General features: G+C 57.9%; 1 protein-coding gene across 11 annotated transcripts in view; it reads left to right on the top strand.

Moving 5' to 3' along the window:
- ATP2B3 (ATPase plasma membrane Ca2+ transporting 3) overlaps positions 1-20,788 on the top strand; it is a 65,611-nt gene that overhangs the window by 29,907 nt on the left and 14,916 nt on the right. For 8 of the 11 annotated variants that reach the window (XR_009214332.1, XR_009214331.1, XM_032757928.2 and 5 more), the window contains 13 exons: positions 82-246; positions 876-1,090; positions 1,719-1,961; positions 2,268-2,509; positions 5,570-5,804; positions 8,611-8,790; positions 8,892-8,979; positions 9,477-9,583; positions 10,671-10,862; positions 12,308-12,521; positions 13,254-13,465; positions 14,587-14,694; positions 17,388-17,570. Coding sequence is in view for 9 of the 11 variants with exons in the window: in XM_032757928.2 (XP_032613819.1) it covers positions 82-246; positions 876-1,090; positions 1,719-1,961; positions 2,268-2,509; positions 5,570-5,804; positions 8,611-8,790; positions 8,892-8,979; positions 9,477-9,583; positions 10,671-10,862; positions 12,308-12,521; positions 13,254-13,465; positions 14,587-14,694; positions 17,388-17,570 (2,384 nt within the window). In the remaining 2 variants the exon portion in view is untranslated. Of the gene's footprint in view, positions 1-81; positions 247-875; positions 1,091-1,718; positions 1,962-2,267; positions 2,510-5,569; positions 5,805-8,610; positions 8,791-8,891; positions 8,980-9,476; positions 9,584-10,670; positions 10,863-12,307; positions 12,522-13,253; positions 13,466-14,586; positions 14,695-17,387; positions 17,571-18,212; positions 18,892-20,788 lie in introns of those variants that run through there. The other 3 variants (XM_032757923.2, XM_032757922.2, XM_032757924.2) reach the window with 2 other exon arrangements.

The following is a 20,788-nucleotide window of genomic DNA, read 5'->3' as shown; positions in this document are numbered from 1 at the left end:
GTCTTTCCCCATGAAAGCCCCTTATAACCCCTTCTCCCCAGCCAGGCACTGACCTTGGCCATGGGGTTCCTCTGTGTGCAGCTAAGAAGCAGGATGGTGCAGTGGCCATGGAGATGCAGCCCCTGAAGAGCGCGGAGGGTGGGGAGATGGAGGAGCGGGAGAAGAAGAAAGCCAACGCACCCAAGAAGGAGAAGTCTGTCCTTCAGGGGAAGCTCACAAAGCTAGCCGTGCAGATCGGGAAAGCAGGTAGGGATAGCAGGAGGTGGCGGGCCCAGGCCATTGACTGGGCATGGAGGATGCCGGGCTCCTGGAGGTGAGCCCAGGCTGTGCAGAGCAAGTGGGAAGGAATGTGGCAGGTGATGTGTGGGCCAGGCAGCCAGGGGCACAGGCCAGGCCGGCAGCGGCCATCAGGGCCTGGCGCAGCCCTTCCCTAGTGAGCGTAAGTCCCAAACCCTCGACGAAGGCCCCGGGTCACACACTGAGCCACTGCCCATGAGGTGCCCCTACCCAAGGCTCCAGGCTCTGCCCCTGGCACACTCCAAAGGCAGCTGGGGGCATGCAGGGCTGGTACTCCACCTTCTGGGGGCAGTGGGGGATAGTCCTCCCCAGCGGTGCTTCTCGTGCCATCAGACCACAAAGTCCACTCCCCAACCCCAGCAGCACTCCAGAAGAGGCCACACAGAGCCCCCTTGCAAACAGGCCCCAGCTCACCTGCTGAGCCAAACCCGGGCTGTTTATCGTGAAACGCAGGGCAAATCTACAAGGCCTCCACAAATGCCTCCGAGACCGTGTGCACACCTCTTCTTCCCTCTTCCTGTCCCCCTCCTTCCCTCACCCATGGCAACCCCTTTCCTCTCCTCCCCGCTCTGTGGCAGGGCTGGTGATGTCTGCCATCACCGTCATCATCCTGGTCCTCTACTTTGTGATCGAGACGTTTGTCGTGGAAGGCCGGACGTGGCTGGCAGAGTGCACGCCGGTCTATGTGCAATACTTCGTGAAGTTCTTCATCATTGGTGTCACTGTGCTGGTCGTGGCTGTCCCAGAGGGCCTGCCTCTTGCTGTCACCATCTCCTTAGCTTACTCTGTCAAGGTAATCATAAAACTTACAGTTGATACTGTTTACAGACTCAGAAACCGGGGTAAGAAGTCACTGGGCGCCTTGGTGGCAGTATAAACTGGGGACGTTTGGGATGGCTCAAGGGAGGAGAGGAGGTGCCGAGCAGGGACCCAGGGGGCAGCTTTGCTGATCTGTCAGCTCAGGTCCCTGGGCATGAGATGAGCCAGAAAGCAGGCAGGCGGTGGGATACCCAGGGGGTCAGCATCTGCACAATGTGGGCAGTAGGACGGAGGGGCTGGGAGGCAGCGGGGAGGCGGAGAATCAGCAGAGGGCCTGGGACACTGGGAGGCAGTGGGAGGAGGTGGGGGGAGCCAGGCGTGGGGTGGTGGGGTGGGAGAGCTGCAGGGCTGGTGGGTAACTGAGAGGGGGCTCGGGCACGGGAGGTCCCGGGTGCGCATCCCGCCCCCACCATTGGATGAGGTTGCTGATGCCTTACAGCCTTGCTATCGGCTCAGGGTTGACCAAGGTCCCCAGTGGGCTTTAGTGCCACACGCGGAGCCAGCTGAGCGGAACAGAGTCGCGCGATGTTTGTGTTGACATCTCTCACTCCTCCACCCCAACAAGCACCGGGGCCAAATGCCCACACCCTCGCCCTTTGCAGAAAATGATGAAAGACAACAACCTGGTGCGCCACCTGGATGCCTGCGAGACCATGGGCAACGCCACAGCCATCTGCTCCGACAAGACGGGCACGCTCACCACCAACCGTATGACCGTGGTCCAGTCCTACCTAGGGGACACCCACTACAAAGAGATTCCAGCCCCCAGCGCCCTGACCCCTAAGATCCTCGACCTCCTGGTCCATGCCATCTCCATCAACAGTGCCTATACCACCAAAATACTAGTGAGCTGGGGCAGGAGCGGGCGGGCAGGGCTGGGGGCAGGAGCAGGGGAGGGGCCTGGCCAGGGTGCCAGGTGAGCTGTTGCAAGGTGCTCATTAGGCCCCCCCTTGAGAACTTTTGCCCATCCCTGGCCTCACAGGTGGCTCTGGCTGGGAAACTGCCCGTAGCTAAGGCAGACCTTCCTCTGCTCCCCGCCGCCCACACTCTAACGATGTGGTGACCACGAGGGGGCAGAGCTGGGGCTCCAGGGGCAGCATGGAGGGTGGTCTCAGGCCCCCAGTGCCATGCTAGCCCTCCTCATCTTGCAGCCTCCTGAGAAGGAAGGCGCCCTCCCACGCCAGGTGGGCAATAAGACGGAGTGCGCCCTGCTGGGCTTCGTCTTGGACCTGAAGCGGGACTTCCAGCCCGTGCGCGAGCAGATCCCGGAAGACAAGCTTTACAAAGTGTACACCTTCAACTCGGTCCGCAAGTCCATGAGCACAGTCATCCGCATGCCCGACGGTGGCTTCCGCCTCTTCAGCAAGGGGGCCTCCGAGATCCTGCTGAAAAAGTGAGTGAGCAGCAGGGAGGCGCCGGGGTATGCACGGAGTTTCGGATTCTATCGTCGCGGTAAAAGAGGCCGAACATGAAATTCACCATTTCAACCACTTCACAGTGTACAGTTGGATGGCATTAAGCACATTCACAATATCATGCAGCCATCACCACTACCCAGTTCCAAACCACCTCCATCAACCCGGAAAGAAACCCCAGGCCATGAGCAGCCCTCCCCACGCCCCTCCCCAGCCCTGGCACCCACTCACACTCATGTGCTTCCTCTCTGTGTGGATTTGCCTGTCTGGACATTTCCTATCAAGGGACTCATACACTGTGTGGCCTTTTGTGTGTGGCTTCTTTCCTTATTGTAAAGTTTTTCAGTTTCCTCCAGGTATTAGACCTTCCTTTCTTTTTTTGTTTTGTTTTGTTTTTTCGCTCAAGCCATCCTCCTACCTCAGTGTCCCGAGTAGCTGGGATTACGTGGGCATGCCACCACGCTCAGCTAACTTTTAAATTTTTTGTAGAGCTGGGGTCTCGTCATGTTGCCCAGGGTGGTCTTGAAGTCTTGGGCTCAAGCGATCCACCCACCCCGGCCTCCCTAAGTGCTAGGATTACAGGAATGAGCCACTGCGCCCAGCCCGAACTTCCGTTCTTTCTAAGGCTGAGTAATATCCATTGTATGCTAAAGCGGATCGTGTTGGTCCGTCCATCCATCCAAACGTGAGTCCTTTCCACCTTTTGGCTGTCGCGAGTCACACTGCTGTGAATATTCACGTACAAGTTTTTGTTTGAACCCATGTTTTCAGTTCTTTTGTGTGGACATCTAGGAGAGGAATGGCTGGGTCGTGGTGTCCACCAAACTGTTTTCCACAGGGGCAGCCCCGTTTCACATTCCCACCAGCGACATAGGAGGGTTCCACCTTCTCCCCATCTTCAACAACACTTATTTTCTGGTGTGACAATGCTGATGGGGGCCATCCTTGTGGGTGTGAGGCAATATCTCCTGGTGGTTTTGATCTGTGTTTCCTTGATGACTAACGACGCTGAGCCTCTTTTGCTGTGCTGAGTGGCCATCTGCCTGTCTTCCTTGGGGAAATGTCTGTCCTAGCCCTTTGCTCATTGCTGAGTTGGGTTGTTTGTCTTTTTCTTTTTTTTTTTTTTTTTTTTTTTTTTTTGAGACGGAGTCTTGCTCTGTCGCCCAGGCTGGAGTGCAGTGGTGCAATCTTGGCTCACTGCAAGCTCCGCCTCCCGGGTTTACGCCCTTCTCCTGCCTCAGCCTCTCCGAGTAGCTGGGACTACAGGCGCCCGCCACCACGCCCGGCTAATTTTTTTTTGTATTTTTAGTAGAGACGGGGTTTCACCATGGTCTCGATCTCCTGACCTCGTGATCCGCCCGCCTCGGCCTCCCAAAGTGCTGGGATTACAAGTGTGAGCCACCGCGCCCGGCTTTGTTTGTCTTTTTCTTGTTGGGCTGTAACATTCTTTCTGTATTCTGGATCCTAGATCCTTATCAGCTATGCGATTTCTACACATTCTGTCGCATTCTGTGGCCTGTCTTCACTCTCTTCATCATGCCCTTAGATGCAGAAATGTTTGAAATCGTGATGACGTCCAGTTGATCTATTTTCTTGTTGTTGCTTAGAGATGATGAAAGTTTTCTTAGAGATGATGAAAATTTTCTGGAATCGGAGACTGGTGATGGTTGTGCAGCTCTGTGGCTATACTAAAAACCATTCAATCATCTACTTTAAATGGGTGGACTGTGTGGTGCGTGAATTATATCCCAATAAAGCTATTAGAACAAAGTGAGGGAGAGTGCACAGCGTCACCTCCAAATGCCCTGGCTTCCCCACTCCCACTCAGCCTTCCCAGACTCCACACCCTTGGCCTTGGCGTCTCCGTCCCCCACTCACCTGGCTCCTCATGACTGCCGTCCCAGGGCCCTCAGGGCAAGGTCCTCTGCAGGACGCCCAGGGCTCCCCAGAGGCCCAGGCCCACCCTCCTTCCTGTGTTCAGCGGACTGGACCACCAAGTGCACCCTGCCTGGCAGCCCCACCCACAGCGCTCACCGCCAGGGCCAGGACCACCTCCTCCCTGGAGCCATCCCTGTTGGTGTGGGGGCCTCAGCCCTGTTTCTGTGCTTCTTTTTTGGTGGGCACTGAGGGACACTGAGGCACTGCGGACAAAAGGCCCAGCCCAGCTTCACTCTGCTGGCTGTGCATACATGAGCAAGTTACTCCCTGCTACTCCCATGCCTCAGTTTCCCCGGTGGCATGGAGATCACAGAACACTTATCTCTGGGGAGGGGTGTGAGGATTCTGTGCGTGAATCCACATCCGTAGGAGGCCCTCCGTCCACCCAGCTTCTGTTATGATCATTTCCTTCGTCACCAGCCTCCCGTGCAGTGGCAGCACCTGGCACTTGCAGCCCCACTGGCTTCTTCCACCACGCCCGCCTCTGTGGCCCTCGGCTCCTTTGCTCCCTCCTCTCCCCACCTGAATCCTCCCAAGTCCTGTCCCTTTGGAGAAGCTCCTGGAGTCATGAGCGCTCTACTGAGGCTGTGGCTGCCTGGACATGGTTATGATGATTGTCCACACACTTCAGTTTTTGCCCATGTTCCACCCCCTTGCCCCATGGAGTCTGTGGTGGAGCTGCCATGAGCCACGTGCTCCTGCCTCCCTCCCGGTCTCTCAGCCTGCAGCAGTGCATGAGTGTCCTGGTGCCTTCAAGCAACAGAAATGGATTCTCCCCCAGTTCTGGAGGCCAGAAGTCCAAAAGCAGGGCGTGGGCAGGGCCAAAGCGCCTCCAAAGCATCTCAGAGAGGCTGCATCCCGCCTCCTCCAGCTTCTGGTGGCGGCCGCCAGTCCTCGCATTCCTTGGCTTGCAGCTGCCCCTCTCTAATCTCTGCCTCTTGTCACACGCCCTTCTGCCTGTGTGTCTGTGTTCTTACACGGGGCTCTCCTCTCTGATAAGGACCCCAGTCCTTGGCTAAGGCCCCAATCCAGTGTGACCAGCGCTGTTTCCTGTTGTTGTCTCCCCACCTCCACCTCATCTCTGCCCACCCCCTGCCTAGGTGCACCAACATCCTAAACAGCAATGGCGAACTCCGAGGCTTTCGGTCTCGGGACCGGGACGACATGGTGAGGAAGATCATCGAGCCGATGGCTTGCGATGGCCTCCGCACCATCTGCATCGCCTACCGGGACTTCTCTGCAGGCCAGGAGCCCGACTGGGACAACGAGAATGAGGTCGTGGGTGACCTCACCTGCATAGCTGTCGTGGGCATTGAGGACCCTGTGCGGCCCGAGGTAGCCACCACCTTCTCTGTGAGCTGCCCTGGTAACTGTGCCCCCTGCCCGAGCTTGTCCGGACTGGTAGGGGCGGCCTTCCTTCACACATAGCTGCTGCAGTCCCTCCGTAGTACACTTGAGCCCTCTCCTGGGTGCTGTCACCCTGACACCCGCACAAAGGCTCTGTCCTGCCTGCTGGAAGCCCCTTCCTGCTTGACCTATGGGCCCAGCTCAGGCTCCACCTTCTACCAGGTGAGAAGGTGGCAGTGGCAGAGAGACCGTCGACATTTGGGATCTGATCCACCCAGGACCGATGGACTGCAGGTGGTGCTGAAGCCTGAGGGGACACAGGTTTGGGGGACAGGGTGGGCGTTTATTGGTTGAGGGTCTGGCTGGGGCTACTCTACGGTCAGGACATCCTGTGGGGAGCTCACGGCAAAGGTCCTGGCGGGAAAGGGAGCCCAGAAGCATATCTCCATATGGACGATGCCACCAGGGGAGTCCAGATGAGGGGGACCTCGAGGGCCGCGTGGCAGATGCCATGGCCTTGACACTGGGAAGTCACTTTGTTGTTGAAAGATCCCAGACCCTGGAGAGTGTGGAGGATGGCCGGCCCCGGAGGGAGAGTGCAAGGCATGGGGTGCCCCTCTGTCTCCCCAGGGCCTCTGCATGGCACCCACCTGTGTCAGAAGCAGGGCCACTTTGATCCTGCCGACTACCCTGAGAACTTGTATTTGTAGGAGCCACCCTGGGGGTGCAGGTGCAACCTGGGAGGAGAAGCTTCTGGGCTTTCCTTCGGGAGACAGGCATTCATGTATTGGATCACGTAGCAAAGACACTCAATTCAAAGACAGTGCATCTAAACGCCAGCCGTGGGTCATGTCAGCAGAGCAGCCCTGCGCCCCGAGGAGAATATGGTCACTTCTCCCAGAGAGGGAGCACCTTGAGCCTGCCCTGGGAGAAAATGGGTGGTAGCGGAGGAGGACAGGGGACAGAAGTCCAGCGAGGGAAATGGGCCCTGCAAAGGCGGGCAGCAGCACGAGTCCCGGGCCCCGCTGAGCCTGGGAGAGCAGAAGGAGAGGGTGCTGGTGAGGTGAAGCAAGGCCACACTTGGGGACAGGCTTAGAGGCCTTTCCCTTCAGGAGCCATCGAGTCCCTCTGTTGGACCAGGGAGCAACCGAAGCACGGAGCAGAGGAAGGAATCTTGCCAGAGGGGCCCGGGGAATAGGGACAGCTCCTTTCCAGCTAGAGTGGCTGAGAGAGAGTCCAAGTGGTGGACCACAGTGACAGGGCCAGGCTATGGAGGCTGGGCAGACCCCCACAAAGACTGGCCAGCCTGGTGGTGGCTGAGGAGGACGCACAGAGGGCCCAGCGAAGTCCTGGGTGCCGGCAACAGGCAGTAGGACACAAGGGCCTCACTGAAACCTGCCAGGGTGCTTGGTGGTGCGGCAGGGCTGCAGCCGGAGGAGGGCCCGCGAGGCTGGGCTGTGGCTGCGGTGGTATTGATGCTGGAGCTGGACCGGCCGGGGGCACTGGCAACTTCTCCAGACACCTGGCTGGCTGCTGTGCTGTGGGGCCTTGGGGAGAAGGCAGGCAGCAGGGCTGAGCAGGCAAGGAAGGACAGCCTGGCCTAGCCCTTTGGGGCCATGGGGAAGGAACTGGGCTACACGCTGTGGGCCTGAGGAGGCAGGAGGCCTGGGTTCGCAGCTGCTGGTTTTCAGGCTCGTCACGGCCACTTGGTGGCAGCAGAGGGGGGGCTTCCAGACTTTTCAGGGACAGACATTCACTGGCTCAAAGGAGAATTGTCTTCCTGTGGCTCGTGATCTCGTTATCCAACACCCCAAGATCCTCAGAGGGTAGAAAGTGTCCCCGAGGCTGGCAGTGGGGCCACTTGGTGGTATATGCTGCAGGAACCATTGGATCACCCTGCCACAGCTTAGAGTGGGGCGCCCAGCTGTCTCCCTGGCAAAGATCACAGCCCCCCTGCCCATGGCCTCAGGGGGTGCCAGCATGCGGGGACTCCCAGGTCCTCTCCTGGTGTCTCCCGTCTGCCCTACCCCTGGCTCCCGCTCCTGCGTGTCTACTCCCCCCACCCCCCCCGCAGGCTCCCTAGGCCTGGGGGCTCGGCCACACCTAGGCTTCTGCACTTACCCGAGGGTGCTCACAAGCCCCACTGCCTAGGCTTGACCTCCTCATTGAGGTTCCCAAACTCTGAACCTGGCTCCTCTTCTCCTCTCCCCCTGCCGGTCCACCTCAGTGGCATCAGCTGCCTGACCCTGTCTCTCTGTCCCCGAGCCTGAAGAGCCACATACCTCTTCATTTGGGAACTGTCTTCCCTGTCCCCCCCACCACTGGGACAATGCCACCACCTCCCGGCCGGCCTCCTGGCTTCCCGCTCTCAACCCCTTGCAGGCTGTTCGCTTTCCACTCAGCACTGGGGAACCTCTTTCTCTTCCTCCAGAATCTAATATGATGCAGGTGGTCCCCAGCTTTTAACATTTTTTTAACTTAGTGCAAAGGTGATGCATATTCAGCAGAAACTTTACTTCGAGTCCCATACAACCATTCTGTTTTTCCCTTTCAGTGCAGTATTCAATGAGTTACATGAGATAATCAGCACTGTATGCCACAATAGGCTTTGTGTTCAATGCTTTTGCCCAACTGTAGGCTCACATAAGTGTTCTGAGCACGTGAATCGGATGGGTTTACTGTCACCTCTGCCAGACCTTGGGCCACCTGCAGTTCTGATGGAGGAAGGGGTACTGCCTCAACCCAAAATATGTCTTGCCTCGATGGTCACACCCACCTCTCTTGTCTCTTCTAGGTCCCTGAAGCTATCCGAAAATGCCAGCGTGCTGGCATCACGGTCCGCATGGTGACTGGGGACAACATCAACACAGCCCGGGCCATCGCAGCCAAATGTGGCATCATCCAGCCTGGGGAGGACTTCCTGTGCCTGGAAGGGAAGGAGTTCAACCGGCGGATCCGCAATGAGAAAGGCGAGGTAGCACCCGGCTGTCTGCCGCCCCAGACCCCCTTCTCCTCCCCCCAGCCCCCTGCGTGCCCGCCCTAGCTCTGCAGCGTCCTTGTGCTTCCCCTCCCCAGATAGAACAGGAGCGGCTGGACAAGGTGTGGCCCAAGCTGAGGGTGCTGGCCCGGTCGTCTCCCACCGACAAGCACACACTGGTCAAAGGTAGCCGAGCTCCCACACCCCTTTCCTGGGGTGGCCAGCCCGAGGTTGTCTGCTTCCTGACACCAAAAGCCAGGTTCCCAAACAGGTCCCCAGGGCCTGCCTAGGAAGCCGGTTCCATTTGTCCCATTAGCCCAGAGCAGCAGGGCAGGGGCCCGTGAGGGAGCCAGGGTTCGGGGAGGGCCGGTGACTCACTCCAAGTCACACAGTGAGTCTCTAGGAGCAGTGGGTCTAGAGCCAGGGACCCAGGATTGTGTCCCCAAGTCCTAACCAGATCCCTATCCTCCCACCCTGGCCCTGTCACTCAGTGAGATTGCTTACTTATTCGGGGATAGGAGATGATCCAGGTGACGGGGAGCACAGATAATTGGGAGAGTCAGGACGGGGCAATCCCGAAGGGTTTTCACCGCCAACCTACCCCCGTAGCTCCCTGGGCAGGGCTACACAGGGTTGTGGTGACAGATGGCCCCAGCCCTGCCCTGCCCTGATCTGTCTTCCAGGGATTATCGACAGCACCACTGGCGAGCAGCGGCAAGTGGTGGCTGTGACAGGGGATGGCACCAACGATGGGCCGGCCCTCAAGAAGGCGGACGTGGGCTTCGCCATGGTAAGCCACCTGATGCCCGCCCAGCTCACCACGGCAGATGGGGCCTGCGTCTGTCCCACGGACATTAGCTTTGTACCAGGAAGTGGGAGCCAGTGTTGGGGCAGGTTACGGAGTGCCTGAAGGTTCTTTCTTTCACATCCTGGCCACCTGGGCCTGCGTGGGCTCTGCCAGTCAGGGGACATGCGGTTAAAGATATCTGCTGTGATGCCTAAGGTGACAGTGGGCCCCAGACATACGGTGGAGAGGAAGGGGAATGGGGAGTGGGGGCTCATCACTGATGGCATTGCCCACCCCCTGTCCTCTCTAAATGGACTCTCAGCCCCAGATGAGGTGAGCAGAGTCCCCAGAAGTGCTCTTCCTCTGCACTTCCTTCCTGTTGCTCACCCACTGAGCAGGGTAGCCCTGCAGACGCCACCCACACGGCTGGTTGCGGCCGCTCAGTGGCCCCACAGCCACTGAACGCAGCAATCTGGCGAGCCCCTCTCCCTGCCCTACCGAAAAGGAGCGTCACCCGGGGAACCCAGCCCAGTCCTTCCCAGCACCTGTAGCCCAGAAGGGAGCTCCAGCCCAAGCTCCGAGAGGTGGCAGCTCTCACAGGGCCAGGCTTGCGGCAGAGGAGAGGACTGCGCAGCTTGGCACAGCTGCAGCTGCGCCTCCATGGGACAGGGACTCCTCTGCAAAGACCCGCCCCGCCCAGGGTGTCCCCATGCAGGACTTCCCAGGGCTCCTTAGCCAGCAAGCCTCTCTGGAGTGCTAAGAACAGACCACGCTGCTTGGTGGCCACGTGGTGGCAGCTGGGCTTAATGTGTAAAGCTGTGTTGATGCCATGTCATCAGCACCGTCTGTGTTTATGAGCAAAGCCCCCCCTCACCATGACATGTGACAACTTACTGTTTGTAGTACAAGAATGTGTTGCATAAAAAAACAACAAAAAATAGTGCTGTTCTTGGCTTTGGGGGGCGGGGTGGGATGTTATTCAGAAGGGGAGAGCAGCTAGCCAGCCCAGGCAGGCCAGGTGATCAAGGGGGGCTGGGGAAGGGGCCCCCACAAACACTCTGTGTGTGTGAGTGTGTGTGTCACCCCCCAGGGCATCGCGGGGACTGACGTGGCCAAGGAGGCCTCCGACATCATCCTGACCGATGACAACTTCACCAGCATTGTCAAGGCAGTCATGTGGGGCCGCAACGTCTATGACAGCATCTCCAAGTTCCTGCAGTTTCAACTGACGGTCAATGTGGTGGCCGTGATTGTGGCCTTCACGGGCGCCTGCATTACTCAGGTGGGTACTGGGGCTGCCACGCCCCAGCTAGGACACCTGGGCTCAGGCCTGAGGGCCAGATTGTGAGAGTGAGGGCTTTTTTTTCTTTGCTGCAGATTATTTTAATTGAGATCAAATTCACATGCCAAAAATTCACCATTTTCAAGTACATAATTCAGCGTTCGAATTTGTAGGACATTCACCATGTTGTGCAACCATTGGCTCTATCTAGTTCCAGAAGCTCGTCATCATCTTAAAAAGAAACCCTGTGCTCCCCCATTTCTCCCCAAACATCCCAGCCCCCGGCAACCACTCACAGGCTTCCTGGGTCTATGGATTTGCCTGTTCTGGACATTTCATTCCTATGGGATCAAATAATATGTGGCCTCTTGTGTCTGGCATCTCGCTTAGCACCGTGTTTTCAGGCTCACACACACCGTAGCATAGGGCAGGACTTTCTGCCTTTTCATGGCCTCATAACACTCCACGGCACAGACTGCCACATTATGTCTGTCTGTCCTGATGGACACATGGCTCGTTCCCACTTTTTGGCTCTTGGGAATGGTGCTGCCAGGAGCATCTGTGCATGAGTTTCTGCACGGGCTATGCGTCCCATGGGAACCCTTTCTCCATAGTCCCATTTTCCCCATTGGTGAGTGTCCAGATTTTCTTCGCCCCCCCCCCCTTAGAAAGAGGGTGCAAATAAATAACTGTTTGTTGCTGACAGGGATTTAAATTGCCTGCTGATCAACTTGGTCTTTTCAAAACAATTTTTTTAATTGAGATGAAAATCACATAACAAACTTCACCAGAACCATTTTAACCTTTTGAAAGTACATAACTCAGAGGTTTATATCCCTCCACAATGTCTATTCCCAGAACACTCTCATCACCCCAAAAGGACACCCAGACCCCGTGAGCCGTCACTCTCCACTCCCCAAACCCCAGCCCCTGGCACCCACTCATCTGCTTTCTCTCTCTATGGATTTGTCAGTTCTGGAAGTTTCCTATGAATGGAATCAGACAGTACGTGGCCTTGTGTGTCTGGCTTCTGTGAGGCTGATTTTTAACCAACAACTCAGAGGAGCTGAGAAGGAAGGTCCAGTTCAGAGTTTCTGCCTCCTCCTGCCCCTGAGGTGCAGGAGACAAGGAGAGCAGCCCTCACTCTGTTGCCCCAAATGGCAGACCCCATCGTCGGGCTGTTTTGTGGTCTGGGGTTTTTCACCTCCTGCGAGGGATTTGGAGCACACCTGCTGCCAGGTGAGAGAAGGGAGGCGGGCACATGACAGCCCAAAGAAAACGCCCCGCTAGCGTAAAGGCGATGTAGGGATGGAGATGTCTGTTTTCATGGGCATGAAATCCTGGTGATGGGGACCCCATGAGGAGCCCCCAGGAGCTACTGGGTTTCCACCCCCAACCTCCCCGGGCAGGCGGCCCATGGAAAGGTGACTGCCTCCTCTCCATAGGACTCTCCTCTCAAAGCCGTGCAGATGTTGTGGGTGAACTTGATCATGGACACGTTTGCCTCGCTGGCCCTGGCAACGGAGCCACCCACGGAGTCGCTGCTGCTGCGGAAGCCGTACGGCCGCGACAAGCCCCTCATCTCCCGCACCATGATGAAGAACATTCTGGGCCACGCCGTGTACCAGCTCGCCATCATCTTCACCCTGCTGTTTGTCGGTAGGCTGGCCAGGGGCACCCGGGAGGCCTTCGGGACACTGTTGCCACCACCTCGGGCTCCGATTCTGTCTGGTGTGCCTCCACCTGTGCCTCCGCACCCAGTACGGGGTGGGACGCTGCAGTTCTTAACTGGACAGCACACAGGGGAAGGAGCAGATGGGCCAGGCTAGCAACCCTGCAGCCAGGCCTGCTGGTGGCCTGCAGCTCTTTCTCAGCCTCTCCTCGCAGGCCCCTGAGCAGCTGAGAAACAGTTCATGTCTTGACATCCTGCCCACGGCTGTGTAGCTGTGTAGAGTAGGCAGCTTCTACCCAGCCCCAGAGTGGCCACGGTAACCCTAGGAACAGGACAGCCCACATTGACCCTGTGAAGATTGCTCCTGTGGAGTGACTGGGGTGCTGTGCTGGAAGCTGTGAGGTGGGTGGGGGGTGACCGCAAGAGAGAGGAAGAGGAGGAGGACGTCTGAGGAAAGCTAGCATTAAGAACATCCCTTCTTAGTCTCTTCCTTCCTGCCCTCGGGCTCAGGGTCTGGCCCCGGGCCCAGAGGGATCTCAGGACTCTGGTTGGTTGAGCCTGGGGTGGGTGTGGCTGCCTTGGGCCTTGGCTGTGAGCTGGTAGTGGCCGTCCCCTGGGACAAGGGACCCATCTCGGGAGCTACACACCGCAGTCTTGCTCCTGAGTCATGCATCATGCGCTGAGCTGACTGTGCCTGAGTGGGGAATGTTGCTTTCCAGGGGAGCTCTTCTTCGACATCGACAGCGGGAGGAACGCGCCGCTGCACTCGCCACCCTCAGAGCACTACACCATCATCTTCAACACCTTCGTCATGATGCAGCTCTTTAACGAGATCAACGCCCGCAAGATCCACGGCGAGAGGAACGTGTTCGACGGCATCTTCAGCAACCCCATCTTCTGCACCATCGTTTTGGGCACTTTCGGGATTCAGGTAGGAGGGGCGGCTCCACTCTTGGCCTCTGCCACTTGCAAAAAGTGGAGGTGGTGGGCTTCAAGACCCCACGCCCACCCCTAGTACTGGCCTCCCCACCTCCACTCCCAGAAGGAGCCCCACCCCACCTGGCTTTCCTGTAGCCCCCGTCCTCTCTGCACGTCGGAGAGGGCCTTCTTCATCTTCCATACATTGCTGGCCTTGCCCTGGGTTAGCGCGCTGGCTTCCAGAAGGGTTTCGTGAGCCTTCATCAGAACTAAGTTTTCTCACAGATGCTGGAAGGAGTCCTCCCTGGCTCCCTCTAGGTCTGCCATTCCCATTTCTAGCACTTAATTCCTTGGCATGAGGCTGCCAGAACTCCAGAAGCTTCTTTTGGAGATGCCCTCTGTGCCCAGTGCTGACACACTAACCTCTGCTTCCCACAGTGCTGTGGACAGGCTGGTCAGCCCCACTGCCTAGGAGGGGCTGAGTGTTCTAAAATACAGTGTATTTGTAGAAAAATTGAGGTATAGTAAGGCCAACAGGTCAGGAGACAGTTGCCACTGAAAGACAGTTTATGACTCACAGACCCCAAGAGGAGGGCACATGCCACAGCATAGGGGCCCACATGGGAGAGCGCCAGGCAGGAGGTGGGGTGTGAAAGCTGTGGACAAGAGCCTTTGCTGTGGTTCCCTCGGGGAGGAGCGGGTGAGGCAGGGCTGGTAGGCTCGGGACTGGCTAGGTTGCGTCACTGCAGCGGTTCTAGGGCATACGGGTGCTCCCTGGCTGTCTGGTACCTGGTCCTGGGTAATGAGCGCAAGGGGTTAGTGGCCCGGACTGTGACAGTCCAACAGAGGACGGGGTCAGTTTGCATTTGGACAGCTTGCCCGTGCAAATTGGATGCCTCCCCGAGGAGGCAGGAGGCCAAGGCAAGGTGACCCCGGCAGGTTCTAGGGTCCTCCAGAATGAGGCGTGTCCAGCGTGCTCTGTCATCGCACCCCTGGCCTTGTGGTCCTCTCGCAAGGAGCAGCCCGTGCAGCCGGGGGAACCAACCAGGGTGGCTGGGCCTTCAAGGGGCTGGAGGACAAGGGTGGCTCAGGAGCCGCAGCTGGACTTGCCTCTCTCCCACTTGCCCTTCGCAGATTGTCATCGTCCAGTTCGGCGGGAAGCCCTTCAGCTGCTCCCCACTATCCACGGAACAGTGGCTCTGGTGCCTGTTTGTTGGCGTTGGGGAGCTGGTCTGGGGACAGGTGAGTGACAGCCCTGCCCCTCATTTCAGACTGCCCTGCAGACAGCTTCTGTGATGGGCCCACTTGCCCTGACCCTGCTTCAGAGCCTTGGGGTCCACACCCTAGGAAGCACACTGAGGGCTCAGGCCTGTGACACACCAGGACCCAGGGACAGGCCACAAGGGAAGGTGTCAGCAAAAGAATGCAAAGGAACATGACTGGGATGTGACAGGGCCCAGGAAAACTGCCCACAGCTCCCCTTTCTATGATAAGAGCCAAAAATTGCCTCTTCAAACTGGGTGGGTAGCTTGGGAAATCCCCACATATTTTAAATCAATCAAACAGCACCCTGATCAATAATCCATGGGGCGAAAAGAAAGTCTCCAGAGAAATTAGGAAATATTTTGACCTGATTGAAAGGACAGAGAGTCCCACATCGAGCTCTGTGGGCTGCAGCTGAAGCCACACACTGGGAAGTTTCTAGGAGCCCACAATTAGATCAGGAAGAAACAGCCTGGGTATTTAGGATCCGCTTATCTCTGTCTTCATCAGCTCTGACTGTCATAGCAAAATACCATAGACTGGGAGGCTTAGACAACAGACACTTACTTTCTCGAAGTCCCGGAGGCTGGACATCCGAGGCCAGGGAGCCAGCGGGGCCAGTTCCTGGTGAGGGCTCCTTCCTGGCTTGCAGACAGCCGCCTCCTCACTCTGTGCTCTCACGGTGGACAGAGGGAGCAAGGTCTCTGGTGTCTCCTCTCCTAGGAGCATTAATCCAGCAGGATCAGGGCCCCACCTTGGTGACCTCATTTAACCTTGATCACTTCCTTACTCCAAATCCAACCACACTGGGCACTAGGACTTCAACACATGAACCGGAGAGCACGGTTCAGTCCATAGCATTCTGGCTTTTCCTTTTTTTTCTCTTTCTTTTTTTTTTTTTTTTTTTTTTGAGACAGGGTCTTGTTCTGTTGCCCAATGTGGAGTGCAGTGGTACGATCACAGCTCACTGTAGCCTCGAACTCCCAGGCTCAAGTGATCCTCCTATCTCAGCCTCTCTAGCAGCTGGGACCACAGACACATGCCACCACACCAGGCTAAGTTTTGTATTTTTTGTAGAGATGTGTTGTGCCGTGTTGCCCAGGCTGGTCTTGAACTCCTGACCTCAAGTGATCTGCCTGCCTCAGCCTCCCAAAGTGCTGGGATTACAGGCGGGAGCCACCATGCTCGGCCTGGCTTTTGTTTCTTGATGTCTGTGCCAGCCACAGGGGCTGCTGCAGCTGCTGCGGATGCCAGCCTTCTTGCTGGCCCCAGCATTAGTGTCCTCGGGGACAGCCCACCCAGTTCCTCTGTTTCATTTTCAGAATTCTCCTTTCCCTCTGCTACTGCACCTCACCTCCCAATCACACTTGAACCTGGTTGCTCCATGGAGTCCCTTCACTTCCCGAAACCTGGACTCTAACCACAGCCCAGAGGGGTGCCAGGCCCTCTTCTTGCTCTTCAAGCTCCCAGGCCACTGGCCTTCTGGTCCCCCCAGGAATGTGGCACCAGCCTGTAGCTCGGCCTCTCGGAGCTACTGGGTTGTCCTTTTCATTTTTAACCTTGTTCAGTTACAAAGATAAAACGTGTTCAAGTGAAAAACGAATAGAAGGGAATCTCTGTGAACCAGTCCTCAAGTCCCCCCCCCGGCCACATTCGACAAATACACTGGCATAGACACACAAGACAGATGAGACGTCTTGTTCTAGAACTCCAGATGCCCATCATCCCTTTCTGTGGCTTCCCCTGCGTCCTTCTAGACTGTTCCCCCCACTTCCCAGTGGCCTACAATATGCAAAGCCATGCCCTCTCTTTACTCCTGCCAGGCTCCTTATCCAGTCACCCTTTCCAGCTGTCACCCTCCTTGTCACCTCCCACCCTCCCTAGCCCCCAGTGCACAGGTCTTCTCTAGGCTGGTGTTCCTCCAGGAGACACCCTCTCCAGGAGAGACTAGGCCAGAGCTCCAGCTGTCCTCTCCCAGGGAAGTTGCGCAAACAGCACCTGTGTCTCCCAGCAACGGTGTGGAGCGACATACAGGGAGTATTGTCAACCAGGGCAGCTCACCCAGGCCCCGGTGTCCAGGGCTTTTCTTGGGGTGGTTCGCAGAGCCATGCTGTGGTCACGTGGCTGGCCTCCGTCTCCAGCCCTCTGGAGGTCCAGCTGTTAGTGTAGACTACGGGGCACGGTCCCCAGCCCCTGCCCCAGTGAGCCACGCTGCTGTCAAGCAGGATGTTCCAGGGGCTTAGCGATCCCTCCCAGGAGCCCCTGCTGCACAGCGTTCCACTCAGGCCACTCCCCGGGCCCTTTGGCTGAATGGAACTCCATGGAGGATCCGCTTATCTCTGTCTTCATCAGCTCTGACTGCCATAGCAAAATACCACAGACTGGGAGGCTTAGACGACAGACACTTACTTTCTCGAAGTCCCAGAGGCTGGCCCAGAGCTCCGCGTACTCCTGAAAAAGCATCTCAGCCCCCCCGGGGGGCTCTACACCAGGTCTCCAGGGCTGCCAGTTCCTGGGGGGACTGCCCTAGCTTTACTCCCTTTGCTTAGTCACAAAAACAAATGACATCCTTTGGAAGAAGGAGGCCGGCGTCTCCCTCTGGAGAGGGACCTTACGCCAGGCAGATGCCGCTCAGCCCGGCTCTCACGGCCACTTCTGTGTGGCTCTCCCAGGTCATTGCCACCATCCCCACCAGCCAGCTCAAGTGCCTGAAGGAAGCTGGGCACGGGCCCGGGAAGGACGAGATGACCGACGAGGAGCTGGCCGACGGCGACGAAGAGATCGACCACGCAGAGCGGGAGCTCCGCAGGGGCCAGATCCTCTGGTTCCGGGGCCTGAACCGGATTCAGACGCAGGTAAGCCCCGCCTCGCTCTCGCCCTGGCACTTCCACCCCGAGAGGGTAGAGGCAAGCTGGCCAACAGCAGCCGAGAGCCGGCCGTCTGCACCCGACACCCACAGGGCAGCCCTTTGGTCTTGCTGCCAAGGTCACAAAAGCAGCTGCCAGTGTCCCCTTTGCCATTCCGGGGTGTGCCCGCTGACGGCTGTGGCACTGAGGTCGCCTCTCCCCGACAGCTCCTTCAGAGCCCAGGCATCCCCTGTAGCTAAAGGTGTGTGTGGGTGACTAATGGCTCTCTCAGAGGCACAGGCCAGCACTGTCCTCATCACTGCTGGGGCTCCCTTTACTTGGTGGGAACGGCCCCAGGTCATAGGCAAGTGACATTATCGGGAAGACAGGCCCATTTCAAACAGCCACCAGCGAGCTCAGGGTTCACTGGATGACACTGTAAATGCGATGGGGAGACTTCATTTGGGAAGTGGACTCTGGCCACCGAGTTGGTCCTTTCTGGTCATCCAAATCACCAAGGGTTAGGGCCGGCCAAGACCAAGGGCGTCAGTTGTGTTCCTCTCTGAAGTCAGATGGCCACCACTGCCACCAGTATCAGGCGCTTGCCAGAGCTACCATGCTCCCTTGTTCCCATCTCCTCCCGGCCCACAGTTTTGCCAGAATGCTCCAGACTCGCTGTGTCTCCACACCCCTCCCTGGAACTCTCTTGTGATCCCACTACAGCCTGGCCTCTGCCCACCACTCCCCAGAAACGGCGCTCGCCTAGGTCTGCAAGGCTCCCTTCCGGCTCCTGGGGTCGGGCTATCCCTGCATCGTTCCTGCCTGCTGTGGGCACTGCCTGGAGACTTGCTGTCCTCACCCGCCTGGCACCCCCACCTCCTGCTCAGCCCTCGCCCCACCCTGCTGTGGCCCTTGAGTGCTGAAAATCCTGGCCGGGGAGGAAGAAAGAGCCCATGGGGACCCCACCTGCGGCCTGGCCCCTCTCCCACCGCAGCCCCTGCAGCCTCTCCTTCATGGCCTGCCCCTCCCCCAGCAGCCTCCAGAGGGCCACCCAGCATGCTTCCCACTCCTCCTCCTTCTGCGAGGCCTGGGCCACCGTGTCTCAGGTCACAGCCATCACTCCCTGCCCCTCCAGGCCCTGTCCAGGGTCCCCAGTTGCAATGCCCCTGACATGGAGCGACGGACCCCTCTTCCCCGAGGTCCTGCCAGAGTAAGGACACCACTGCACACTTGGCTGCCGAGCCAGGGCCCCGCCTAAGCCACCAGCCCCAGCTCAAGCGGGAATAGGCGGGGCCTGAGGCCACACCCCTTCCCAGGATCTGTCACACATCACCAAGGGCTTGTCCCAAAGAATCATCCATGCAACTGGCACAAAGCTGTTCTCGGTGCCCTGGGTCCTGTGTTCTCTCCCAGTGGTCTCAAGGGCCGAGTCTCAAGGGACCCAGCCTCAGGGCAACCCCACTCCCTGGGCCTCAGCCTCCTTTGCTTGCCTTAGCTCAGCTCAGCCCCTCCAACACCACCCTCTGCAGTGGGACTGGTGGAGCCTCTCTCCATTGTCCTAAGGATGAAGTCCACGGCCCCGACCATGGCCTTCAAGCCCCTGCCTCTTGGTGTCACCCCAACCTTCCTGCACCCCTGCACCCCCGGCTGCCTTTCCAATCATGCCCTCTGCCCGCCTGTGCCACTGCACCTCCCCAACTCCCGCTGCGTCCCCTGGGCCCTCATGCTTACAAAGCCCTCTTTGACTCCTCTCACTCCCACCACGGGCTCCTTGCAAAACTTTCCAGAGCTACAGAGTCCCCAGAGACCACGATCATGCAGGGCTAGGTCAAGGGGCACCAAAGAACTCCACATTTAAAGAGCCCCCCAGGGGTCCAAGGGGCCTCTCCAGCTGAGAACCGGGAGACGAGGCTGGCATCCTGGGCACCTAACACAGCGTAGCCTGGGAAGGATGTCTTAGGTCTGGACTCTGAACACTGTCACCCATGCCCTGGCCTGGCCAGAACACAGAGAGCCCCGGTGAGGAAGGGAGCAGGCTTTGTCGCCAGATGGCCTGCGTCTCCCCTCCCACGTGCAGGGGCTACTGCCTCAAGCACAATGCCCGGACAGGCCAGGGGTGCCGCACAGATAGTCTCTTCTCGTTGCCTGCAATAAATATTTCTGTGCTAAATCTTAAACACATCAAATGTTAGCAGCAGCACTCACGTCTCCCCCAGTGCCCTCCGAGCGGCCCAACTGTGCCTTCTACGAGACCATGCCTATGAGCCCCCCAGCTGCCCCCAGATGGGCTCTTATCTATCGTACCCCTGTTGTGCTACAGAGCCCAGAGCTGCCCAAGCCTGAGGTGGGGGGTGAGGACAGCAGGACCTTGCCCCTCGGCGGCCCACTTCACTCCTGCCGCTGCAGCGGAAGGCGACGTTAGGTATTCCAGCAGCTGAGACAACAGCCCTGCCCTGACCTGAAGCATCAGTGGTGTCAGTGGTACCCTGGCCACCTGTGTGTCTCGTGTCCTCTGTATGTGGGGGCTACTGCAGCCTGGCTAGTAGAAGCGGGTCCCATCGGTTAGAGTCTTAGAGTTCCAGGCTGTTCCAATTGTCGGTGCTCACAGAGACACGGGCTGCTGAGTCCCCTGCTTTACCTATGAGGAAACAGGGTGCACTCCTTCCCCTTGGCACAGCCGATCCGACTCTTCCACGGGCTCCTGACCCCCATGGCTTTTCGCTTTGACTTTGTCACATCCAACTCACCATGTTTCTCAGGAATGCTGAGCCAGTCGGTTCTTTTAGCCAGCTGTGTAAGAGCATCTGCTCTCTTTGATTCGAAATACCTGCTTGAAAAATGGAGCTAAAGCTTGGGAGAAGCCCGTCAGGTTGTACGTATGCCCCAAGCCGAGAAAAACGTTTCCTAGGCAGCTGGCCCCAGGTTTCTGCGTTTTGGGAACCACAAAATTGCTCCCCAGATTTTGGAGGCCGGCACAAGCTTTTCTGTTGCTAAGTGAAGGCATTTTGGCTGGGCGTGGTGGCTCATGCCTGTAATCCCAGCACTTTGGGAGGCCGAGATGGGCGGATCACCAGGTCAGGAGATCAAGACCATCCTGGCTAACACGGTGAAACCCCATTTCCACTAAAAATACAAAAAATTAGCCGGGCGTGGTGGCAGGCGCCTGTAGTCCCAGCTACTTGGGAGGCTGAGGCAGGAGAATGGCGTGAATGCGGGAGGCAGAGCTT

This window comes from Hylobates moloch, unplaced genomic scaffold, assembly GCF_009828535.3.
Source record: "Hylobates moloch isolate HMO894 unplaced genomic scaffold, HMol_V3 SCAFFOLD_7, whole genome shotgun sequence".
Lineage (NCBI taxonomy): Eukaryota > Metazoa > Chordata > Mammalia > Primates > Hylobatidae > Hylobates > Hylobates moloch.
This window is presented reverse-complemented; position numbering and strand designations above follow the sequence as displayed.